Genomic DNA, 23,967 nt, shown 5'->3' on the forward strand with positions numbered 1-23,967 from the left:
TCTCAGCGATATTTGATACTGTCTCTATATATATATTTGATACTAAATGAACGAAACTATTTTCGGGACAAATTTTAAACTAGTTTAGATTAGATTGAAACTCGTTTTTATGCACAACAAGACACAATTGTATTCTACACCGGTTACAAGATGCAAACAAAATAATCAGTTACATAACATTGTATTTGTGCATCATGTGAGTTGCGTGTACTAGATTTCATAGAACAAATAGAACCTGTCTTGCATTCTTAGAATATTTTATCAAAAAACACACACAATATAAGTGTAAGACCCGAAAGACCGCCGTTAGCGGAATCGCGTCGTTGATACTGCCTACTGGGGATGCGTGTGCGCAGCCCGCCCGCCCGAAATATCTTTGGCATAATGCCAATGCCAATACACTAAGTCCTTACCCCATTCATAAACCCAACCCTCTTTGTACTTCTTAATCAAATAAATAATTTAAACTTTAAAATTCTTGGTTCTTCGATCACCGACTAAAAATAATTATCTTACGTATTATGGTAATTTTTGATAAGACTTAACATAGTGTAAGTTTTTTTTTGTTAAATTGTGCCCCGTTTTGAATAAATATTCAGCATAAAAAATTGTCTGTCCTGGGACTTGGAGGTATCTTTCCGTACGTGTGATAGCAGCACTTTAACGGTAGTGCTTGGCATGTTATGGAGTTGATGGCAACTCATGCCTAATTAAGCGTGAACATGTGACTCATGGTACGCGCGTTTGCGTCAGGTCGCCAATTGCGTGTGACAACGAGGATAATCAAATATAATTGAAACAACTACTATAATACGAAAGGGGCTTTTGAAATATATACATTATAATCCCTAATTTCAATACGCTAATTCAACATTTCGCGGGTTTCAGAAATAGGGTCATTCACCTTAGATAACCGCGATGGGGCCATTGCAAGTGAAATCATAAAGCACATTTTACAATTCCATAATAAACATGAATCATACCCGTATTCCTTGTTGCGTGAAAATCGGTAAATTCATTCAAGGCAAACCGGCCTCACGAATCGAGTAGCTTTGTTATATTGTTGTAATTTATTCAATAATAAAACATAATAGACAAGTACAGTTTGCCCTATATCCTGAATAGTAACTTTCACTCATCTCAGTAACTGCTTGCTTTGATATTACTTCACACAATGTGAATACATGTAAATTTCACACCAATAGGTACAGTAAGAATCTTGTAATTTTACTTTTGAAGGATATATAACCAACTAATAATAATGATTTGACGCTAGAGTATACTAAATATAAGACTTGGGTCTATAGATATTTAAAAAAACTCACCAGTTATTGTTGCGACGTGTCGTGTTGAGCGCGGAGCTAGCGAGGGCGCGCGAGACGCATCCTGGAGGGCCGCCAGTTTGACGAAGTGCCCTGATGCACAGAATCAATTTAATTAGGTCAAATGTTTAACGGGTGTAAACTCCCTAACCTTGACATAAGCTGAAAATAAAGATATATCTAATTGGCATAACTTATAGAAACTAATTACTACATACAACAGAATGTAATGTAAAAGATTTCGCTTCTTTTATGGAGTACAAGGTCAAAATAAAATCATACTTCATAAATTTATGTAATTAAAAGTTTTGAAATAAGAAATACAAAATGTTGATATTTATAAGTATGTAGAGAAACACTGTATTAACAACTGTAGTTTAAAGGCATTCCTTTGTATTTGCAATCAATTAACTTAATCTTACTGAGTTGTGGTTACAGCAAAACATTTGTGCCCTTGTTAGTAATGCTTAAATCCTTTTTAACAAAGCAGAGTATGCATTGTGTAAGATATTACATAACATAAGAAATGCCAGAGTAATGTAGTATTACTTTTATATAAATTCTATGCCAATATTAACTAAATACCAAATTTAAAGCAATAAATATTAATCGCACAGTGTAGTAGAATAATTTAGTGATTTCTATGAGATATCTACATTTTAATTTAATGCCAATTAGTATTAAATTATTGATAACATGTTGTATTGATTAATTACATAATTACAAATTGTGTTAATCAATTTTGATGAATAAAACATACTTAAAATAAATTAATCACAATAACAAATAATTCCAAAGTTTGATTTTAAGTTCTTCATATTTAAGTTTAAGAACACATGTTTGCTCAAATATAATTTTAAAAAAAATGTATACTCACAATGTTACTTTTTGCAGGGCCAATGGATGTGCCATAAAATAATATTCTGTAACAGATATTATTTTTAAATGACATGAATGGAAACCTTTTCACTATAAACAACAACATTAATATTAATACCAAATATGACCTTTGGAAATCAATTTTCAAAATCGTGGATATAGTACATAAAATTTTATACAAAAAATTGTATACATATATTGTAGTATCTACTAATGGGCTACTGATTAATTACAAATAAGGAAAACAAAAACTTACGTTCATTTTTATATCAACAATCTTCATTGAGGCTCTCAGTAAAAAATTCGAACCAAAGCATAGTAAAGATAAGGATTGATCAATTTTTTGTGCAAAATACACGTTCATAAAGTGTAAGCATCAATAATAGTTAATATTATTATAATAATGAAATCCAGTATAAAGACTCACTTCACAAAATTAAGCACAAATTAAGTATCACAGAATTTTCAATGATTTATCTCCGAAATCGTTTTAAGCAGAAGAAAGATAGTAGACACTAGACCTTTGTTGCCAATTGGTGAAGACAGACATATGACAGTTAAAATAACTGTTGGATGTCAAACTCAAAATTGCAATGATTATCTATGCGTGATAACTAGTCTACGTAATTTTATTCATTTCCTTATGCAAAATAGTTGTTATTTTTTCATTATGCTATTATTCCTTAAAATATTATTTATTTATCAGGTACAATAAATCTACCCGTAAAACTTACAATAAACGAACAATTATTAAAATGACTTGAATGATTACCAATTAAAACACTAAAATGCTAATTCCTTAAAGTAAATATCTTCATATCTTCAAGTAACATTATGAAGTAAATGTAATGGGTAGAATTCTAAATTATTCTTAATTCACAATTTTTTTTTAAACCTAATATAAAAATTGCAGCCATAATGAAAAATAAAGACAAGTAAATGTAATGGGTAGAATTCTAAATTATTCTTAATTCCCTAAATATTTTTTTAAAACCTAATATAATGATTGCAGCTATAATGAAAAATAAAAATATGAGGACACCAATGCTGATAATTAAAAAAAATGTGAAACCTGGAAAAAATAATTTATTCAAATAAAATTTTATGTTACAATGTATATGGTATAATTTGACAATAGATGATGAACATACACACTCACCTTCTACTAATAAAATAAGGGCCACAACAATGAACGATATTAAAAATATTAACATTGAAGAAAATACAGTGACTGTTACAACACCAGTTATAATGGATATACACATTGTTGTAAACAATGGTTTTTTTAATAAATATACTATGAATTTATGCAATTCCTCTTTGAATCTATTGCTGAGATTATTGAAGCAAAAATATGATTGCCAAATTTCTGAAAACAGAAACAATTAATCATTCAGCATAATACATTTTCAGGTATTATGAGTATATTATGTATTGTTTAAAACTTTTACAAGTTTTTGTAAAATTGTTCTCTAAAATTTGTATGCTTGGAAAAAATGACAAAATCCAATTTCTAAAATAATAGAACAGCAGCATTAACTTACGAAAAGAAACTTTGACTGCCATTAAGAAAGCATTGTTACTATTTATCTCCATATTTATAATTTATTTGTATTCCACAAACTTTCATCAGATTTCCTAAGTATAACTTCTTGATACACAAAATGTTTATTTATACCCTTTAATTTTGACAGTTTATTTATTAAAATTTAAAACTACCCTCATTTGGTTGTCCTTGTTATTAGATAATTATCATATAATATATTTGATATTTGGATATTTTTTTGCGTTTGCTACATTGACCGTATTTTTGGATTAATAAAAAAAATATTATAAATTTTTATATGATTATTTTTAATATATATTTTATTTTTAACGCAAGTATTTATAATCTGTACATAAACTTATCGGCTCTATTGTTGTTTGACAATGCACGAAAAATACTGACAAATACAATTGACATGAATGCAACACTGACATTGAAAATGCCGCGTAAATACTAAATTAAGCACTAGCAGTTTGCACTAAGCAAAAGTAAACCTTAAGTTATAATTTAAAAGGCCTTAGTGTAACAAAATATTTATAATTAAAATTTATTTACATTTACCTTATATAAATATATACATATACTGTTTCTAATATTTTATTAGTAATAATATATAAAATTACGAATGATTAAATTACTCTGTAGTCAAAAATTAATATAAAACACAAACTTTAACTTTCAAGTATTTTTAAAATATTTTCATAAATATCAGTTAAAACGATAATGGTAAGTACATATCTTTTTTTATGATGTATTTCAAATGGTTAATGTTTTAAATGTTTTCTGTATTCTTTTGAAATTTTTCAGGCTAAACATTACGATGAAAGCCTTTTATCTGATATGCTACCTATATACTACTCAAGACTCTTCCCTCAGAGTTTGTTTTGTAGATGGTTGACTTGCGGAAATTATCCTCAACCTCTTGGAAATCGAGAATTATCATTCACGTTAGCTGACGACGTATACCTTCGTTACTTATCCATAAATAATCAAAAAGAATTACATACATTATTTCAAAAGAAATGTCCTTATAAATTAGACATTGGACCAGTCTATAACACAAAGTAAGTAACCTTTATTGCATAAAAAAGGAATGTTTGAAAAATATAAATGAGCAACTCGTTAGTCTTTTATTCATAAAAGAATTCAAAATAATTTACCATGGGATTTTTTCAAATTTCTTCTTGTTCTGTGTGTGTTGTTTAGCAAAGCTTGGAAAAACTATATTATTACACAACAACTTTCTTTTAATACAATGGTTTAACATATTTTTAGACCATCTATTGGACGGCATGATGCTGTGGTGTTAGCTAGAGAACTAGTATTTGATATTGATCTTACTGATTATGATGAAATAAGAACATGTTGCCAGGAGGCTAAGGTTTGTGACAAGTGTTGGAAGTTTATGGTTCTAGCTTGTGAAGTGATTAACACTGCATTAAAAGGTAAAAAAATGAGTCTATTTGAATCATTGCAGTAATTAAAAAAAGAAATGAAGCTTTTCTTCTCTTATTTCCTTATTAAATGTTTGGGTAGTATCACAAGTGCAATATTTCTTTTTTATCATTTGTTGATGAGGACTTGAACATAGTTCATGGAATATGTGTTTGATAATAATGTTTATGTTACATTTGTAACACAAGCTGTGTTGATCTTAAACTATCATCACATCATTTCATTCATTATTGTAGCTATTTTGATTTGTAGTAACTTATAATGAAAGCAGGTTTCTGATTCTGAAATCAGCATTTGTCTTTTGCAGAAGATTTTGGATTTCAAAATATACTGTGGGTATTCTCTGGTAGACGTGGTATCCATTGTTGGGTATCTGATCATGAGGCGAGGGTCCTTGATAGTCCTGGAAGAACTGCACTTGCCGATTACATGTGCCTTATATCTGGGGGAGAAAACCAGTATAGGAAAGTGCATTTAGGAAATGATAATCTTCATTCTAGTATAAGGTATTCTTATATTTATTGCAGTTAACATTTGAGTTAATGATTTTAATAGGTACTGAAATTATTTTATTATGTGTATATTTCCTGAGAAGTCACTATTCAGGAGGTCTAATAATTCATCCATTATTAAATGTCATACTGTTCTAATGGCATTTAGAAATATTTATTTGATAGGCATGTATAAAATAAAGATAGTAAGGGTCTGTTTCACAATGTATGGATAAAGCACCTCTATGCAACACATACATTATGTGGAAGATAAAAGTTCCAAATAAGAAACTTCACATTTCATGAGACTCATAACTTATGGTGGACTTTATGTGACTAATAGCGCTGTCCGACAGTCGTGAAACATATCTTAATAGCTTATTTGGAACTTATCCGTATATTGTGCAGACCCTAAGCCATCTTAAACAATAAAATATTATTTTACTGGAAAGCAGTCAGCGATTTATAAATTGAAAAGCAAGAATATGTATCTGTTTCATTTTGACTCATCTTAGTTGCATATAAATTCTTTTCTAAATCAGGATTATTTGATTTAGTTTGTTAAGCTGATGAGTCTTTTATACCATATGTAAATAATAACTCTAATTAATGTGACATTTAAACAAATATTAAATTTTTTAAAAGCCAAGCAATAGTAGTGGCTATGAAGGTGACAGGTCAGGTCATATTTAATTTTCAATTGCAGGAGAGCCATTGGTATAATTGAAAAATATTTTACCACTATATTAGAAGAGCAAGAATTCCTTTCTACCACAGACAGACTAAATAGCTTTTTAAAAATAATACCAGATGAGGCATTACGGAAACAAACACACGAGACCTTAGAAAAGATGCCATCTTCGTCATTAGAAAGATGGGAAATGTTTGTGACTATTTATAACCAATACTGTAAACAAGTAAGTAAAACTTTAACATGTTTGAGTTATAGGAAAATACCCTTTTTTCCTAAACAAAAACTTATTAATTTTAAGCCTTTAATATACATTTTGATAGAAGATCTAAATCTATTGAATGATTTAAATATGAAGACCTACCAAAACAAACATACTGTGATGTTATTTAAAAAAAGGAAACATTTGATCATGTTTTTTTGAGGAAGAGCCGATGACGTCATTAATGCTAGTGGCTGTGACGTCATTACATGTTTGTAATTAAATATTGCAATTTCAGAATTATTCAAAACCAAATAAAATAACTTTGAATTTCAGTAGTTTTTAAGGCTATTTATTATTCTCGACTCTAAATATAATTAGAAATATTTTTCAGAATGCAAATGCCATGAGGAAAATGAAGTACTTGGTAGAAGAATTGAAGATTCAATACTGCTACCCGAGACTTGATGCGCATGTCACAAAAGGATTTAATCATTTACTTAAGTCACCATTTAGTATTCATCCTAAAACAGGAAAGGTAATTGTATTTATTTAAAGTTTATTATGTATCAAGTACCATATGTATATTATGCATTAATAAATAAATAAGACTAAATTTTTATATTGATAACTTTTAGAGTACTCTGTGGGCATATTTGGAACTAAAATTACGCACAAACATCGTTCGAATAGAATTTGAGTAGTTAACATATATGAAAAGTGTATATGTTCAATCTGTCAAAAACTGATATTATATGGACGTTAATATATGAACTATGCATACAATTATTTATTACATATTTTGTAAAATTAGAGCACCGACGGCCTGACTTGAAATTTTGTAAGAATATGTGTACACACACTCCATACAATTTGCTTTACAACATTCTTATTTATTGCTTCGTTATACAATAACTAAAATAACAAATTTTATGTTTAAAAACACTGTTTTCGGTAGGAAGGCCTGCAGGTGTACATTGCTTTTTAGTTCGAAATACGCCGGCGGAGCGCTACTCCAGTTTCACATTCAAACATTTACTGTTACTATTAAAGAAAGATTTTTCCATTTCTCTATTCTAAGAACGACCTATTACAGAGTAGACCCATTTATGTCTGATTTAAATATTTAGCTCGTAATAATACTGTGTTATTAATAATTCCAGGTATCAATTGTGTTTAAGCCTGAAAATGCTAAAAATATGAAACTAAATGACATTCCAACCATCCATACATTACTTGATGACAGTTCAAAAGAAAATGCACAACATCAAGCCAATATGAGAACGGCTGTTAAGAATTTCCAAGAAGTTGTCTTTATGTTAGAAAAAACAGAAGCTATGAGAAGAAAAACCGAAGCAAGTAAGTTAATGTTATTATAATATCTTTTTATTTGGCAACTAAGTTAATGAGCTAAAAACATTTTATAAATGAGATTACTAATAAAGTAATCTTTATAATGGGTTAAAAAATCGTTATGGTGTAAAAAAAAATTATTATTACTTGTTATCATTAATTTATAAAAAAAGATATAAGTACATTATTGCGACGCCATCTTGACTAGAGAAGCGTTTTGGCGGGTTTTTCAAATTAAGCATCAGATTATTATAATTAATTTGAATTTTAATCCCAACATTATTTAACAGAATAAAAAAAAATTGTATAGGCTCTATAGACACGTAAATAATCTGTGATAAGATTTACAAACTGCCCATGTTTTCTATTTTTGTGTCTCATAAGATAACTAAATCTACTATGTATATTAAATCTAATACAATAAAAAAGTGTATATCTGCGTCTGTGTCTAAGATGTTTCTCTCCAACCGTGCATAGCCGGGGTTCGAACTGACGACGTCCTTGCTTAACCATTAGTCTAACATTGTTGAAAAAACTATTATTACAATTGTTTAGACACAAATTAGTTAGAGAGGATATAAGCTTATAGACTCGTATTATCAACGATTTTTTTTATACTGCGTAGTATACAGGCGTCCCAAAGATATGTATGAAGTGAGAGTACCTTAAATATCGTAGATAGGATATTTTATTGAAAAAAGACTTTGTATTTTTTTAAGTTAGTAATTCTGTATTCAATGCCTTTCTAAAAATTACTTGCCTCGTCTGGGAATCGAACCGACTTAAATGTAAAAAAACACGGACTCATTAAAAGATTGGCGATTTGCACAAGAAACGGATCACATTTTCAGCATTTATTTAAATGAATTACAAAAAAAACACTTAATTGACTACGACAGTTTCATGTATGTTTTTAATTTGATTAAAATTATTCATTTCATGCTGTTCCTTTCTTTTAAAATACTATGCTACTTATGAAGAGTTATTTGTTTTTGGCTATTCTTTCGATTGGCATGATAAAAGTAGGGGTTTTTTTTACATTCTGTTCGATTCACAGACGAGGCAAGTAATTTTAAGAATGTCTTTGAATGCAGAATTACTAAGTTTCAAAAATAACTTTTTTCAGTAAAATACTCTATCTACGATATTTAAATTTAAGTACTCTGAGAAAAAAAATCAACAAAATACACAAACTTATACTGCACTGTATAACTAAAGTGACCATTTATTCTTTGACTAAATGACGGTTAAATTTTGGTCAAATAATAAGTAATAAGTCAATTTAAAAAATGAACACTTTAAAACTTTATTATATTTACTAGAAAAAGTTAGTTGGCTAAAAAGTTTTCGCAAAATATATGTTTAGTTAGTACTACTATTTATCAGAAGAACAAATTTGTAATGACGACGATTTAAAATATAAATGAAACTCTTGGCTGGATTTTTTTTAATATTCTTCTGCTCAAACTGCCGCGCGGTTTCTGAAAACGGGACAATTTTGCGTCCCCAGTTCATTTCCGGGACACCGGGACGCGTAATTGGAAAACAGGACGTCTGTATAACCCCAAGTGGGTTAATAAATTTTCATTAAAAAAAATTAAATAACAGATAATAAGTCTTACAGTATATTTTTGTTACAGGTGTCTCGATTGACTTCTAACAAGGAATGAAATAAAAATATTAACTATTTATGATCTTTTATTTATTCATAATTGTATAACATAATGCATTACCCGTCAAAATGGAAAAAAACTTAATTATATGTGATCAATGTGAAAGCGTCTTTTGTAACAATAAAATTGGTGGTATAAAAAATATTTTTATGACTTCAATGAGGTTACTTAAGCTTGTTTTTTTTAATTATTTTATACAGAGCAACTAAGAGCTATATTTAAGAACTCTTCAAACCCAAGAGTGACAGTGCCATTTTGCTGTGTGTCTTTTGCTCTGAAAGCTTCAGTAAAGCGTTGTAATTGCACACACAATACAATGAAATTATCAACTGATATTTTCCCCTCTCTGGGATCATTTCTTTTTGTCAGAAATGATATGAATTCCGGCGAAAATCGAAATCCCATTTGTCCTAGTGCTAAAAAAACCAAGGAATAATTTAAAAGAATTATCACAAACCTTTAAGTCACGTTAATATTTTGTATTCTCCATCATATAAGGGAAGAACTTATACACAATTCCCAGTAAATATATTCTATATTCTGACAAAAAATTAGAACTTTAACGTATACGTTAATGCAATTATATGAATAAAAACGTCAATCGATATTTAATTTTGTACTACCGGATCCGACAGATGTCGTCCTGTAAACCTATCTTACGATAATAATAAAATTAAGATATATTTTTTTATTCTTATTGGTATCGTTTTACTAATCAATCAAGATAATGTTTTAATGAAACCTACATACCAGGACTTTACTATATTATATAATTTGTGAGTGTAAACAATAATGTAAAAATAAATGAGTTACAATATCTACAAAATCACTCACTTCACTTCGTAAAGAAATTGGGTGTATTCCTGATACTGAAAAATGACATTTCAGTAAATCGATGTTGTATAATTATACACTAACCATGATGTGAAATTCGTACAAAAATGTGGTCGTAGTTTTTGCATTGATCCTGTATACAGGGGGCGTTCAAGTATTACGTAACGAATTTGGGGGGGGGGGTCCTCTTGCAAAACGTTACGATGCGGAGCGGGGATTGAATTACGCGTTATTGATAATATTATTTTCGACTTTCCATTACTTTACACCACATAATGGTAAGTTTAAGGTATAAAGAGTCACTGGGGGTCAATCAAAATCAAAAGTTTTTATTTCAAATAGGCCTTTGCAGGCTCTTATGAAACGTCTAGTTGCACGTTCCAAAAAGTGGGTCTCATGGAGAAGAACCGGCAAGAAACTCCATGGACACTCTTTTCAACAATGGTTTAGCTTACAAAGACTCGGTTACAATAGTAATAATCGGCTGAGAAGTTTATATAATGCAAGGTATACAGAGATTCTATACAATGCAAAAGAAAAGTGAGTTTTTACTATTAGTGTAAAATGAGATACACACACTTGCACAGCGCAAGTTGCCAGGGAAGCCGCACATACAGAGATGAATTAGCGCCATACATCTTTATCGTCAACATAGTCTTGGATTTTATAATACGCTTTTTCAATTAGGATTCCTTTTATTGACGTTTTTGAACTTTTTAGTCGTAAGATCAGTTACACACTTCGGTAGCCTGTTGTAGAATCTGACACAATTCCCAAGAAACGATTTATTCGATTTTGGTAATCTATATTTTTGGACTACTATTTTATGCTTATTCCTGGTATTTATAGAATGAATAACACTTTTGACAGTGAATTGATGCAATTTTTTACGAACAAACATGATATTCTCTAGAATGTAAAGGGAAGGCAACGTTAGTATATTAATTTCTTTAAATAATTCTCTCAGAGACTCGCGGGGGCCAAGATTATAAATTGCACGAATTGCTCTTTTCTGGAGAATGAATATGGCATCTACGTCAGCCGCTGCGCCCCACAGTGATCACGAAACGTTTTACTATTGGATACTGAAAACGTTACGGTGCGTTTCATGGGGGACCCCTCCAAAAATTGGGTGACGTAATACTTGAACGCTCCCACAGACGCATTTGAACAACATTTTATGTGCATATATATAACCAGATCATAATAAATTCAAAAGTATTATTATAAAAAGTAACAACGAGTTTTTTTAGGGTATTCTTAATAATAAATACTAACCTTGAGACAATTCCGGTTCATCAATATGTCCCGATTGATCAGTATCGTACGTTTTGAAGACTGCTAACCACTGATTAATATAGGTGTAGAGTTTGTCAAACTCTTCTAAATTGATATGCCCGGATCGATCTTTATCAAACATGCCTGGAAAAATAATTGTTGTAATTCATTCGTTCCATCCATTTCCGACAACGATCAATTATAATAAATCTATCAGGCAAACAATAAAAGCAAATTCACATCTAGTAATTTAAACGAAAATATGAACATTTTCTTACCTATATTTAAACTATAAATTTTATACATTGACGCTTGGCATTTTTTAAAGAAATTCTCGTGGAATTGACAAATCGTTGAATACGTTACATTACAATTTATAAATATCGCCTAAATTTAATAACTAAAATGAACTGAATACTTGATAAGTGCTCACCTATCATTAAATTACATGCTGTGTCAGAGAAATTCTGCCCTTGGCCATTCACTAGAGCAGCTTTCAATTCAATAGCTGTAATGAAACCGGATTGGTCTTTGTCAACAGCCCGAAACCATTGTTGTACTTGAGGAGACACGGTGCCACCGGGTCCCATTGAGGGGTATGGGCCATGACCCATCTCCAATTGCTGTCCACTACCAGGCTATAAATCAACCATAACATAGCTTAGGATAAACCAATACTGAACTCTGTACTAACTCATTTGTTTGTGTACACATCTGGAGTAATAAATATTATTATAGCACTAAATGAATTTTTATGAACTAGATATATTATTAGTGTATAAAAGATCATAATATTTTTTTCTTATTGGAGTCAGAAAAAAAAACATTATTGCTTATAATAAGTTTATTATTCTATAAAGTGGGTAGGTAAGTATAAATAGCTACTTAATTATTCTTATGTTAAATGTTATTTACATATTTTTCAGTTAACCATACCATGAAGATTGGTGAAGTATTTTATTAGGTATCTAAAATAGTAATACATTCTATTGTATCATATTGTCTTGAGTAACAAAAAATATTCTCACTAAACTCAACAAAAATAAAGAAAAAGGCAGGTAAGCACTTAAAAGCAGTAATTATTATTACTTGAATTTTTTTTATTTCTATAATCTTGCAGACTTGCAGACAGATAGCAACACTAATGTAATGAATTGATAATTAAGAATACAGCATGTGAGTTGTGTAAAGAAATATAAATAGTATAGACACCTATACTTTATAAAGAGAAATAAATAATTAAAATAAAGTACATTATACAATCAATAACACAATAGTTTGGGTATTTTGCCAGAAAACAAAATATGCTTATACTATTGTGATATTAAAACAATCCACGGTTATGGTAAAATAGCTGCCTTTATATCAAATCTACATGCTAATTATAATTCTTAAAACAGTCTTCTGTTATTTTGTTTTACATCACTAGTTATAGTATTGAATTACAATTTGTAATACTTACATGTAAATATATACTGTGCTACAATTTCAGATTTTCATTATTCAATTGTTACTAAAATGACTCAATTTTAAAAATGTAATAAAACAACACTCTTAAGGTAGTTTAAATATTTTTTTACAAAGTAGTGTTGGCAATTATATGTTTTATGCTGATAATTACAAATTTTTCTTAATGATATATATGTTTTTGTCTTACAATTATTATATCTAGAGTTTAATGACACCATAAGATTACTAATGAAGTCTATTAAGTGTTGTTATTGATTAATATTTTTAAGTCTTTTAATGCAATATTAGGATATTAAATGTTAGCAGCAATACCAATTCAATCTAATTTTAGGAATCTCATAGCAGTAACACAATTAGTATATTATCATTACAAAGCTACTACAAAATCACATGACTCTACCCGACTAATGAAAAACTAATATTTTACTACTTTTACTTACATACTATGTTAAACCATTACTCAAATAAACCTTAGAAAAAATAAGAAAATAACAAAGCTCATACAAACACAGATGACATTCAGTCTTTACATCAAACCAATACTGGCAAGTTTTTTTTACATTTTGTACTAATATTATAAAACACTAATGGACAAAGCTTTTCACTAACATTAAATACTGAGGCACTGAATAAGTTTCACCATTGTAAATATTATATTAGCATAACATTAATCCCTAATAAATAACAATATAGGATTCAGATAAAATAACAACTTGGTTTAAATTAAATAAAATTGACATCCAGTTAGTGAAAATGCAATGCTTTCAACAATATTCATTATGAATTTAATACAGACACTAAGGCTTAAACATTACTATTGTGACTAGAAAAACTATAAGTAGCTGGTGTAACACATGTATTCACACAAACTTGTATAGACGGTTTGAAAGAAGATGGCAGAAGCTTATGAGCTTCAGGCACTGGGGAATAGCTGTGACATACAGCAGTCTCAAAATGAACTGGCTCACTTCTGTCTGTTGGCACTCCATCAAAACTTGTTTGTTTTGCAGAGTCACCTGTTCCACTATCCTTGCACGATGAGTGTTCAGATGTGTTATCAGGAAACATATGAGGGGAATCACTATCACTATGCACTACTTGTGTCATTTTCACACTTTCGGTGGGGTAACTGCGTATAGCCCCAGCCATACGTCTACGAGTGTGGTAAATAATTACCACCCAAATTATAGATGTACCAACTGCACAGCACACTACAGTAATTATAATTATACCTGTCATATTTTCCTCTTTCACCATTATTGCTACTGGTGGTAATACTTTTAACTCTATAATTTCCTTTTTAGTGCCCAAATTATTTGTTATCTCACATTCATAGTGACCTGCATCACCTGATTGTGCACCAATAATAATTAGTAGTTGATTATTGCCTGCTAGAAAATGCCTTTCGGAGGGTAGAATTGGAGATCCGTCTTTAAGCCATTTCAAAACTGGTGTTGGTGAGCCTTGGACCATACACTCCAGAACCACTGGTTCCCCACTTGTGACTTCTTTGTTTCCCATAACTCTTATGAATGAAGGTTCTTGCAAAACACTGAGTGTTGCATTAGCTATGATTGTACCAGCTGGGTTTTTCGCAGCACAGCTATAAATTCCCATGTCTGCTGGTTTTGCATTAACAATAAAGAATAGATGGTCTGTTGGCATTACATTCATTCTTCTTTCTCTTGCTGCAGGGAAATCATTTCCCCCATCTTTTTTCCAAGAGATCTCAGGAGGTGGGTCACCAGTTGCAGCACAGTTAAGTGTTACAGTCTCCCCAGTTCTAACAGTTACATTAGTGGGAGTTTTAAGAAATCTAGGGAATGTAACAATATTCATCTTAGCCTTTGTAGAATATGTTGTACCAAATTTGTTGCTCACTACACATTGATATTTTCCAGAATCAGTGTGTGACACATCAGGTATTACAAGAACAGATGTTGCTTGTTGCCCTTTGTTAGTTAATGTTACATTTTCATATACAACAGGATTACTTATATTGTCATTATTTCTTCTCCATAAGAATGTCATGTTACTAAACGGATTTGATGTTGCGGAACATAGTAAATTTGCTGATCGGTTTTTAATGGCCAGATGAGATTTAGGATGATTAACTATTTTAGGTTTAGGTGAATCACCACAGTTTTCTTCTTTTAGTTTAGATAATAATGTTCCCCTCACTTCAGCCGGATAAGCACAAGTTGCTGTGACAAAATTATGTTCCAGCTTGTCCTTTATCCACTTTACCATCCATAAAATTTTACAATCACATAGCAATGATGTAGTGTTTAGATGGAGCTTCCTTATATTAGTCAAAGAATCAAATGCATGTTGTTGTATAGAGGTAATATTATTGGCTCTTAAATCCAATTCATTTAAATTTGTTAGGCCTTCAAATGCTCTTGAGCTTATTGATTTAATATGATTTGCTGATAAACTAAAAGTTTCTAAATTTTGTAACTTTGAAAATGCTCCAGACATATCCTCCACAGTCCATGATATTTTGTTATTATTTAAAAACAAAGATTTTAATTGTATTATATGACTAAATGCTTCTTGTGATATAACTGATATATTGTTACTACTTAAATTCAATGTGTGAAGATTAATTAAATGCTGGAAACTTCTACCTTCAATCTGAATCAAATAGTTATGGGATAAATCCAAAAACTGTAGATTAGTACACAATTCCCAGGAACCAATATCAATGTGCAATATTAAATTATTTGCCAAGGATAAGGTTGTTAAAGATTCTAGTCCATACATCCAACCTTTTGATACACTCTTTATCTTATTGTGATCTAGTTGTAGCAAGTTCACAGACTTAAATCCCAAAAAAGCACCATCCATAATGTTTTCAACACTGTTGAATCTTATTTTCAATGTTGTTAAGTTTGATAATCCTTGAAAGAGTAAACCATTTATAACATGCAATTTGTTATGATTTAGTTCTAGTGTTTTTAAATTAGATTGGTACATAAACAAATGATGAGGTAAAGAAGATATTGCATTTTTATTCAATTTTAAAGTGTTGAGATTTGTCAAATTGTTCAAAGCTCCCTCTTTGATAAGTCTTATGCGATTGCTATTTAAACTTAAGACTTTAATTGAACAATTTGTAGGAAATCGACCTATATCGATTTCTGAAATACTATTTTTGTTTAGGCTAACTTCTTGCACTTGATTTTGTTCAAGGAAACTCGGAATATTTTGAATAGCATTTTTATCAAGTTTTAATATTCGTAGGGAGATTAACTTATCGAAACCTTCCGTTACGCCTTCGTTTAATTTGTTACGGCTTAAATCGAGTTGTTCCACCCACTTAGGAATTCTTGGCACCGTAACCAACTTTTTATCAGAACAGTCAACATACTGTACTAAGCAATCGCACTTTTGCGGGCATTCATAGTTTTCAGAAAATGCAGAGCATCGTAGTAATATTAATATCGACGTCACAACCCGCAATAAATGGGAGTCTCCCATTTTTACGCAGCGAAGCTCGATTCATTGAATGCAAACAATGTTTTGTTGCTGTTATTACATAATTTTGACGACAGCGTGTTTACAAATTAAGTTTTCCTGATTATTCACTCAAAGACACCAAATTTTTGCATTACATTTTGTCACTAATGCTTTAACAGACACATAATAACAACATAACAAAATATTTACACCTAATAACTCGGCCGCCATTTTCTATATGCAGGCGGCAGGGAATAGACTGTAGACTACTGAATAGATTAAAGAGTAGTAACGACGAATAAATATTCTGTATTTCTGCCTTCAAATTGCAGATGAGGCAAAACATGATGTTTATTATTCCTTTTTTGAATGAATGAATAATATATTTTTATTTTTGAATAATTAATATAGTTCTTATTCAGATCACAAAGAAACAGGAAATATTTCATCCGCAATTAAAACATCTAATATTTAAATTATAAGAATATGTGTTAGACTAAGCCTTGCTAGATGTTCAACACTAAGTTACAATATGTTCTCCCCGGCTGTGCATAAATGATTTTTTCTTAAATATTGGTCAACATGACAAAATATGTCTTTATGTAACTTTCTGTCATTGTTTCATTAAGTTAGTCTAGTCAAATTCAAAATGATTTGTCACATTGAACCTATTTATTCAGATTTGAGGCCTTGAGGCACACCTCTGAATCTCAGATAAAGCCAACTGTTAGTACTTTGGCATAAGGAAAGATTTTATTCCATGTGGAAGTGTGGCTAAAGCACATTAATAAAATAACAAAATAACTTACATAAGCCATGACAACTGTTGTGGATCTTGTGTGCCTGAAATAAAATTAATTTTAACTTTTACCATAAGCTCAAAGGGAAGAGATATGTGGACCAGGTGAGAAATTAACAGGTTGTTGTTTATCAAAAAGTTTATCAGTTTATCAAGTCTAGACTGGACACTTAAGAAAGTTCATACAGGGGCCCAAATAACGCTAGAAATGCCTAAGCTATGACTTTAGCTAAAATTGTATGTTATATATGAATCACATATTATGTTTTAATAGTAATAAGACGTTTAAAAGGCTTATAATAATTTCGTCTCGGTTTAAGTTAACAGTCTGAGATAATATAAAACTCATATATTTTATCTTAATCGCTTATATGGTACATCCTCAAAACCGTAATAATTTCAGTTTTGAAATAATTGCATTTTTAGTTTGTTTACCTTTAATATTTTCAATCCAAGGAATGTCTCAACTGTCGAGTCTATTAATGTAATTGAAGTGACCTGAAATAAGAACAGCATTGGATAAATATTAAATACTTAAGAATACAACAAGTAACAACAAGAATAAGTTATGTATTAGAATTCACAACAGTTTTAGTATAAAAAAGATGTATGTTCCAACGAATAAAAACCTTACTTTAATAAATATTATTATGATAAAAAAATAAACATACTTTCATATGACATATATTTTGACTTCAAAACACTTTTACAAATTTGAAATTAGGCAATTATATTTTTGTATTAACTTGACAGATAACATTTGATAAACACAAATGATATTTACAGTTAGCGGCGACCGATTTATGGTTAGTTTCTATAACCTATGGATCTCTTAATAATAAATTAACTATAATTAACTTTGCCCAAGATAACATGTAGCCCGAGTTTTTTGTCTATTGCGTGTAGTGTATAAAATAGTCCCCCTTTTATCTATATACGTGCGGACCCTAGGCGTCGGCAGAATCCATCTTCTTATGTGAGAAGCCAATTTAAAGTGGAAGAAAAAAAAATAGCGTTAAATACACCAAATGAGGGAATATATTTCTTCTATATTATCTAACACTATTCTGATGCGTAAAAAACAGATAAAATTATGTTTGTTTACCTAGGTATACTACTTTTTCGGGGTAATATTCTAAGTATGGGCCTGTTTCGAATTTTTTATTGATAAAAATAAATTGTCAAGTGGTAATAACTATTTATTAATACAAGGATGGATTTATGCTCAATGTTTTATTTTTTCATACAACACATGTGTAAGAGAAGCCATATGAAAATCAAACATTTATTGAATCAAAGATGGTCGGTATGTGTATAAATATTAAAGTCTTATTCGTATAATAGAGTATTATTTATAAAATAAAGTCTTATTCTAATGATATTATATCTAGCACAACCTCCTCATGCACTTGCCAAGAGGCAAAAGCCCCCCACTCTTTTCTATTTCCTTTCATATCGCGTCATTCGTCGCCAAAATTTTTCTATCAATATATGTTTATCAACATGAACATGTCATCCCATCACGTGTTCTTCTTGTTCTAATACATATTTTTTTTGTAGTCATGTCTAGCTCTTCATTTTCTTTAGTCTTTGGTTACCCTTCAAATCTCTCGCCTTTTGCCATCAGGCAGTCTAAAGATAACTGTAGCATAACATATATAATCTGTAATGCAGATATTTCGTTAAAAAAAGTTGTACTGATGTCTGATTTGTCATTTGATGATTTGTGTATGAATAAGAGTTAAATTGAATGAATTCGAATGAATCATTAGGAAATATTAATTTGTTTAATCTAAAAAAAATCTTTATTTAAATCATATCTTTAGTCCATTCACTTGAAAATCCGTTTTGTCTTTTAGAGTTTTAAAGAAAGAAAGTTTACTAAAATCACATTAGTATAATGGACACGTACGAAAGTGTGTTGCTTGTTAAAAATGAAGTTTTTGTCTTTAAAATACCTCCAAAAACAACGAACCGAGGATACAGGTAACGTATACTGTTTTTTTAAATCATTTAACATCAATTCTATAATAATTGTGACAAATCTATACAGGGCAGCTGATTGGAATTTACAAGAACCACATTGGACGGGGCGTATGCGTTTAGTTGCAAAAGGAGACGAGTTAATAATGAAGCTGGAAGATAAAGCATCTGGCGAATTATTTGCGAAATGCCCAATTGATAAATATCCTGGTGTCGCACTTGAGGCTGTCACGGACAGTTCACGATATTTTGTTGTCAAAATACAGGATGATAATGGTATGTTAATTTCTAATTAACATGAAAAATATCCCTTATTATTTCAAACCTAAATGTTTATTTTTACTTTTTAGTTAGTTGGTGATGGTAGTTCAACAATTTTTTTTTGAATGTAACTAATAACTCATATAAACATAAATTATAATTACTTTCACACATCATATAAATTTAATATTAATTTTCAAAGCAACCCTTTGATGAAACCAAAAAAATTTGGTTCTTTTTAGCAATACAGTTATGGTATTTTAATAAAATCTTTATAGGAAGAAGTGCTTACATCGGTCTTGGTTTTGGTGATAGGTCAGATTCTTTTGACTTAAATGTGTCACTGCAAGATCACTTTAAATATATTAAAAAAGGTCAAGAGACTGATGAAGGATCTCAACAACAACTAGACTTGAGTTTCAAAGAAGGTGAAACTATCAAGATAAATATGAAGATAACGGTAATAGTATTTGATTTTTCCTTTCAATGTAAACTTAAACTAATTAAATTTATGAATCAATTATCCTAAGTTTGTTGCTCATTCTATTGTGATGACGCAATAAAACTAAAGACATTTCATTATTCTTAGTTTTCTTGAGATATGGGTAATTAAACTTCTGTCAGTGCTAGAATGTACATTTAGTTTTTTTACATATAAATCATCATTGTGGACACTTGTTGCATAAACAACTAGAATTTCGAGGTTAACAATAATTTAATGTGATTTCAGAAAAAGGATGGTAGTGAGGCTAGTAGGCCACGGCGCACAGGAGGTGGTGCTGTAGGTTTACTACCACCTCCTCCAGGTGGCTCCAAACTCCCACCACCACCGTCACCCCAACATGTGCCAACACCAGCTACTGCCACTACTGAATGGGGAGACTTTAACTCAGCTGGGTAAGTCATTAGAATAATACTCACTAGGAGTGGGTGTATATTTATTTACCATACACAGTGGAATCCCTATAATTCAAATGTCATGGGAAAAAAATGAGAGTTAACAAGTTTTCGACTAAACAAGAACTTCGGGATACCTATAATGTTAGTGCTGAAAGTTTGACTTATATATACTTTAATGTATATTTTTTGAGTGTATGCAATGAATGTATCAAAAAATAGTTTGGAAGCCACAAACCAGAACAATCATTTTCGTTTTTATTCCTTTTATTTCTGGGAATCCCAAGTAAGACAACAGTCTCTTAATTAATTTTTTCATAGTTTTTACCGGACTTAAAATAACAAATATGTAAATTTCTGTATCATTAACTATAGCTTGATTGTGGTACTTCACATCATTCCATATTATTACAGAGCCGCAAGCCAAAAGCCGACAACACCCGCAAATCAACAGAACTGGGTACAATTTTGAAAATGTCTATTTCTGAATTTATATGTTGATTTCTGTAAAGTATATAGTTGCAATGCACAATACTTACGTAAATTACTTAATATATTTTAAGACCGTTAGCCAGTTAGTTTGCAACATCAGGTTATTTTCTCAAGCAATAACTTAATTTAATGTGAAACTTAACCATATTATTCATGATAAAACCGTATATTCTTTGTGACATTCATTAGGAATTAAATTTTGAATGAAATTACCTATATCCAATATGGTTTAAGCATTTCAGTTTTATATATCTATGTATTTAAAAAAGTTTTATATTGTTTGGTTAGTACTAACACATATGCCCTATTCATATTCATAAATATAAATTTTGTAACATTCATGAATAGGCAAAACATTAAATTACCCATCATAAAAAGCAATGAAGACTAAGAGGTTGATGAACAATGTTGCCTTTCCATGCTGCCTTGACACATTGATGTTTTTTTTCATTTGGTATTAAAATAGAAACACCTTTTTGATAATCTATGTTGAAAAGGAAAACTTATTTGTAAAAACAAAGGTTTATTAGACGAGCTTTAATGATTAAATCTTTTGTAGCTGTCAAAAGATGTGTTTGTGTTGATGACACGATCTATACACAAACCTGTATGAACTAAAAATACATGCAGTATTCTTGAGCATTGTACTTTGCTGCAAATTTTAGAAACAATTAAACATACAGAAGAAACATTGTGAACATAGGCTATGATTTGTTGTATTGTCTCAGGAATATTACATTATTATTTTAAGCCTATTATTATTTTTAAAGGATAACTTAAACACTTCAATGCTTATGAGATATGGAATCTGAAAAAAAAACTCATTATCTGTGTAAGTTGGAGATTTTTATATTTTGTCTGTAGGGCTGTTAAACATGTGTTGTAGAATCTATATCATATGCACCATGACAGCTACCTGAATTATATTTTAAGTTTAATCAACTTTGAATACCGAATTTACTTAAAATATATTCTGACCTGAATAGTTTATTAAATTTTCTTTAAACATGTAATAGAAATGTCATAGGACTTGCCAAATTTGAAAGTTATGTTTGTAAAATATAAACATTGAATGTTGAGTTAAATTTAAAAAGAGATACTTATATAAACAGGTTTCTTTCACACTTCAAATAAAAGACATCTTTGAAATAATATAAATTCAGTCGAAAGATCTAAATACACAAGTCCGCAGGTTATCAATTCGACCGTTATATTGTTTTAGCTACAATAAAATGTGACTTTATCATTATTTGTTACATGACACATCGCACATTAGCTATGCTGAAAACAAAATTGCGCCATTTCCCTTGTTCTTGAATGATAGTTGACGTTGAAAGATGACAGTTGGCTGATTGATGTTCTTTCAGGTGTTCACGCAAATTTATTTTCTTTAAAGAAGCCGTGAGTTGGGTTGGGAGGTAATAAGTTTGCGTGTCACATGTATTATTACGAAGTGTGAAAGTAATATATTTAATTTGTAGCTGTTAGGTATGTTAGGTTTAATTTTGTGTACATATGTACCTATAAACATTAATCTGTATATGATGTATTACTTATAATTTAACCATAACGTATTCCCGGCTAATGTTTGACCAAATTTTTTTGTTAAACTTAAATTACTAAAAGTTTTACCTGAAATATAAAGACGGGTTCAATATAAATCTGTTTAGGATATTTAAATTATAATGTAAGTAGTTTGCGTAGAATTTTCAGTAGTGTTTAATAGGATGTTGCTAATCATGAGATATCAGTTAGGTAAAATAAACTATGTATAAACAATCTTTATTTTCATACATAAAGAATTTGAGGTTCTACAAAATATTTGATGGTGTACAAAATAAATGATCAGTTATTCATGCATTTTTATTTCTATCATCTCCTTGATTTTTATTTATACTTACAGAATGTTGCTATTAAACTTTTCAAATACGGTCTAATGAATGCAGTTAGCTTAAATAAGAATAAGGACTGAAAGAAAACTATCTGGTCAATATATTCATGAAGCCTTGTTGTGTGTACTAAAAAATTTAAACGATTTTAAAACAAATGGTGACTGTCAAGACACAACAACAACTCTAAGTCACAGTCAACAAGACTATGCGTACAACCAACCAGGCTCCAGAAGAAAAATCACTCCTTATATGGGAATTGTATTCGTGTTTACTAACTTCCAAGCGAAATTAGAAAATTATCACTCGACTCTACTAATTACTAATTAACTGACTAACTTTCGTTTAAGTAACTTAATCAATAAAGTTTGTATAAATTTGATGATTATTAAATGGAATCGAATCCTTGGGATTGATTTGTTCCAGTGCAAACAATTTGTAAGACTCAAAAATTAGCGATTTAAAAAAAAGGCGGAGAGTTTATGCCCGCTCGACGCCCTCGACTTGCGAGATGGTAGTAAATGTAAATTTAGAATCAATTTAACATCTTTTCTGTCGACGTTCATAAGTGTCAATTACAGTTAAAAATAAATCCATGGCGCTATAACCTTTAAGGTTTGGGCCTCAGATTTCTTTATCTGTTTCATGATCGTTTGTGAATTGAATAGGCAAGAAGGGGATCAGCCTTCTGTGCCTGACAAACACCGTCGACTTTTTGGGTCTAAGGCAAGCCGGTTTCCTCACGATGTTTTCCTTCACTGTTCGAGCTAATGTTAAATGCGCACATAGAAAGAAAATCCATTGGTGCACAGCCGGGGATCGAACCTACGACCTCAGGGATGAGAGTCGCACGCTGAAGCCACTAGGCCACTGCTCAAGTACAGTTACCTATATGAATAAAGTTATTTGAGTTTAGTTTACCTTATCTTTCAAAGAAACATGAATCTTCCGCTGGTCTCTAGTATGGTCTCTGCCATAGACTACAATATA

The 23,967-nt window shown here is 30.3% G+C and overlaps 5 protein-coding genes and 1 long non-coding RNA gene across 7 annotated transcripts in view; 2 read left to right on the forward strand and 4 right to left on the reverse strand.

The window, feature by feature from the left end:
• Window positions 1-1,410, reverse strand: part of LOC123710663 (trafficking kinesin-binding protein milt) — a 43,718-nt gene extending 42,308 nt beyond the window's left edge. The window contains exon 1 of the mRNA XM_045662711.1: window positions 1,326-1,410. The gene's annotated coding sequence lies outside the window, so the exon portion shown is untranslated. The remainder of the gene's footprint in view (window positions 1-1,325) is intronic.
• An 8-nt stretch (window positions 1,411-1,418) lies between these two features.
• Window positions 1,419-2,778, reverse strand: LOC123710664. Its single transcript, XR_006753851.1, has 3 exons — window positions 2,458-2,778; window positions 2,200-2,245; window positions 1,419-1,484 (listed from the first exon to the last, which is right to left on the reverse strand). It is a non-coding gene; the product is annotated as an uncharacterized LOC123710664 (long non-coding RNA).
• Window positions 2,779-4,230: 1,452 nt separating this feature from the next.
• Window positions 4,231-9,628, forward strand: LOC123710684 (DNA primase small subunit). The gene is made up of 8 exons (XM_045662760.1): window positions 4,231-4,473; window positions 4,555-4,811; window positions 5,023-5,192; window positions 5,510-5,708; window positions 6,400-6,610; window positions 6,981-7,124; window positions 7,750-7,945; window positions 9,580-9,628. Exons 1-8 carry the CDS (start codon window positions 4,471-4,473, stop codon window positions 9,597-9,599), a joined length of 1,200 nt encoding a protein of 399 aa, XP_045518716.1. The 5' UTR covers window positions 4,231-4,470; the 3' UTR covers window positions 9,600-9,628.
• Window positions 9,629-9,651: 23 nt separating this feature from the next.
• LOC123710685 (peflin) lies at window positions 9,652-18,220 on the reverse strand. 2 transcript variants are annotated; one of them, XM_045662761.1, is made up of 6 exons: window positions 18,127-18,220; window positions 17,891-17,953; window positions 17,466-17,499; window positions 12,158-12,362; window positions 11,725-11,868; window positions 9,652-10,028 (listed from the first exon to the last, which is right to left on the reverse strand). In XM_045662761.1, the coding sequence occupies exons 3-6, from the start codon at window positions 17,472-17,474 to the stop codon at window positions 9,805-9,807; spliced, it is 582 nt and encodes a 193-aa protein (XP_045518717.1). In that variant the 5' UTR covers window positions 17,475-17,499; window positions 17,891-17,953; window positions 18,127-18,220; the 3' UTR covers window positions 9,652-9,804. The 2 variants fall into 2 exon arrangements, with proteins under 2 accessions (XP_045518717.1, XP_045518718.1); XM_045662762.1 differs by lacking the exon at window positions 18,127-18,220 and adding an exon at window positions 18,090-18,113.
• On the reverse strand, window positions 12,568-16,965 carry LOC123710683 (leucine-rich repeats and immunoglobulin-like domains protein 3). The gene has a single exon (XM_045662759.1). It carries the CDS (start codon window positions 16,675-16,677, stop codon window positions 13,999-14,001), a length of 2,679 nt encoding a protein of 892 aa, XP_045518715.1. The 5' UTR covers window positions 16,678-16,965; the 3' UTR covers window positions 12,568-13,998.
• An 890-nt stretch (window positions 18,221-19,110) lies between the features above and the next one.
• Window positions 19,111-22,942, forward strand: LOC123711074 (NECAP-like protein CG9132). Its single transcript, XM_045663478.1, has 5 exons — window positions 19,111-19,441; window positions 19,509-19,714; window positions 19,978-20,159; window positions 20,430-20,596; window positions 21,011-22,942. The coding sequence occupies exons 1-5, from the start codon at window positions 19,356-19,358 to the stop codon at window positions 21,066-21,068; spliced, it is 699 nt and encodes a 232-aa protein (XP_045519434.1). The 5' UTR covers window positions 19,111-19,355; the 3' UTR covers window positions 21,069-22,942.
• Window positions 22,943-23,967: the final 1,025 nt, after the last annotated feature.

Source organism: Pieris brassicae, chromosome 6, assembly GCF_905147105.1.
Source record: "Pieris brassicae chromosome 6, ilPieBrab1.1, whole genome shotgun sequence".
In the NCBI taxonomy this organism is placed as follows: domain Eukaryota; kingdom Metazoa; phylum Arthropoda; class Insecta; order Lepidoptera; family Pieridae; genus Pieris; species Pieris brassicae.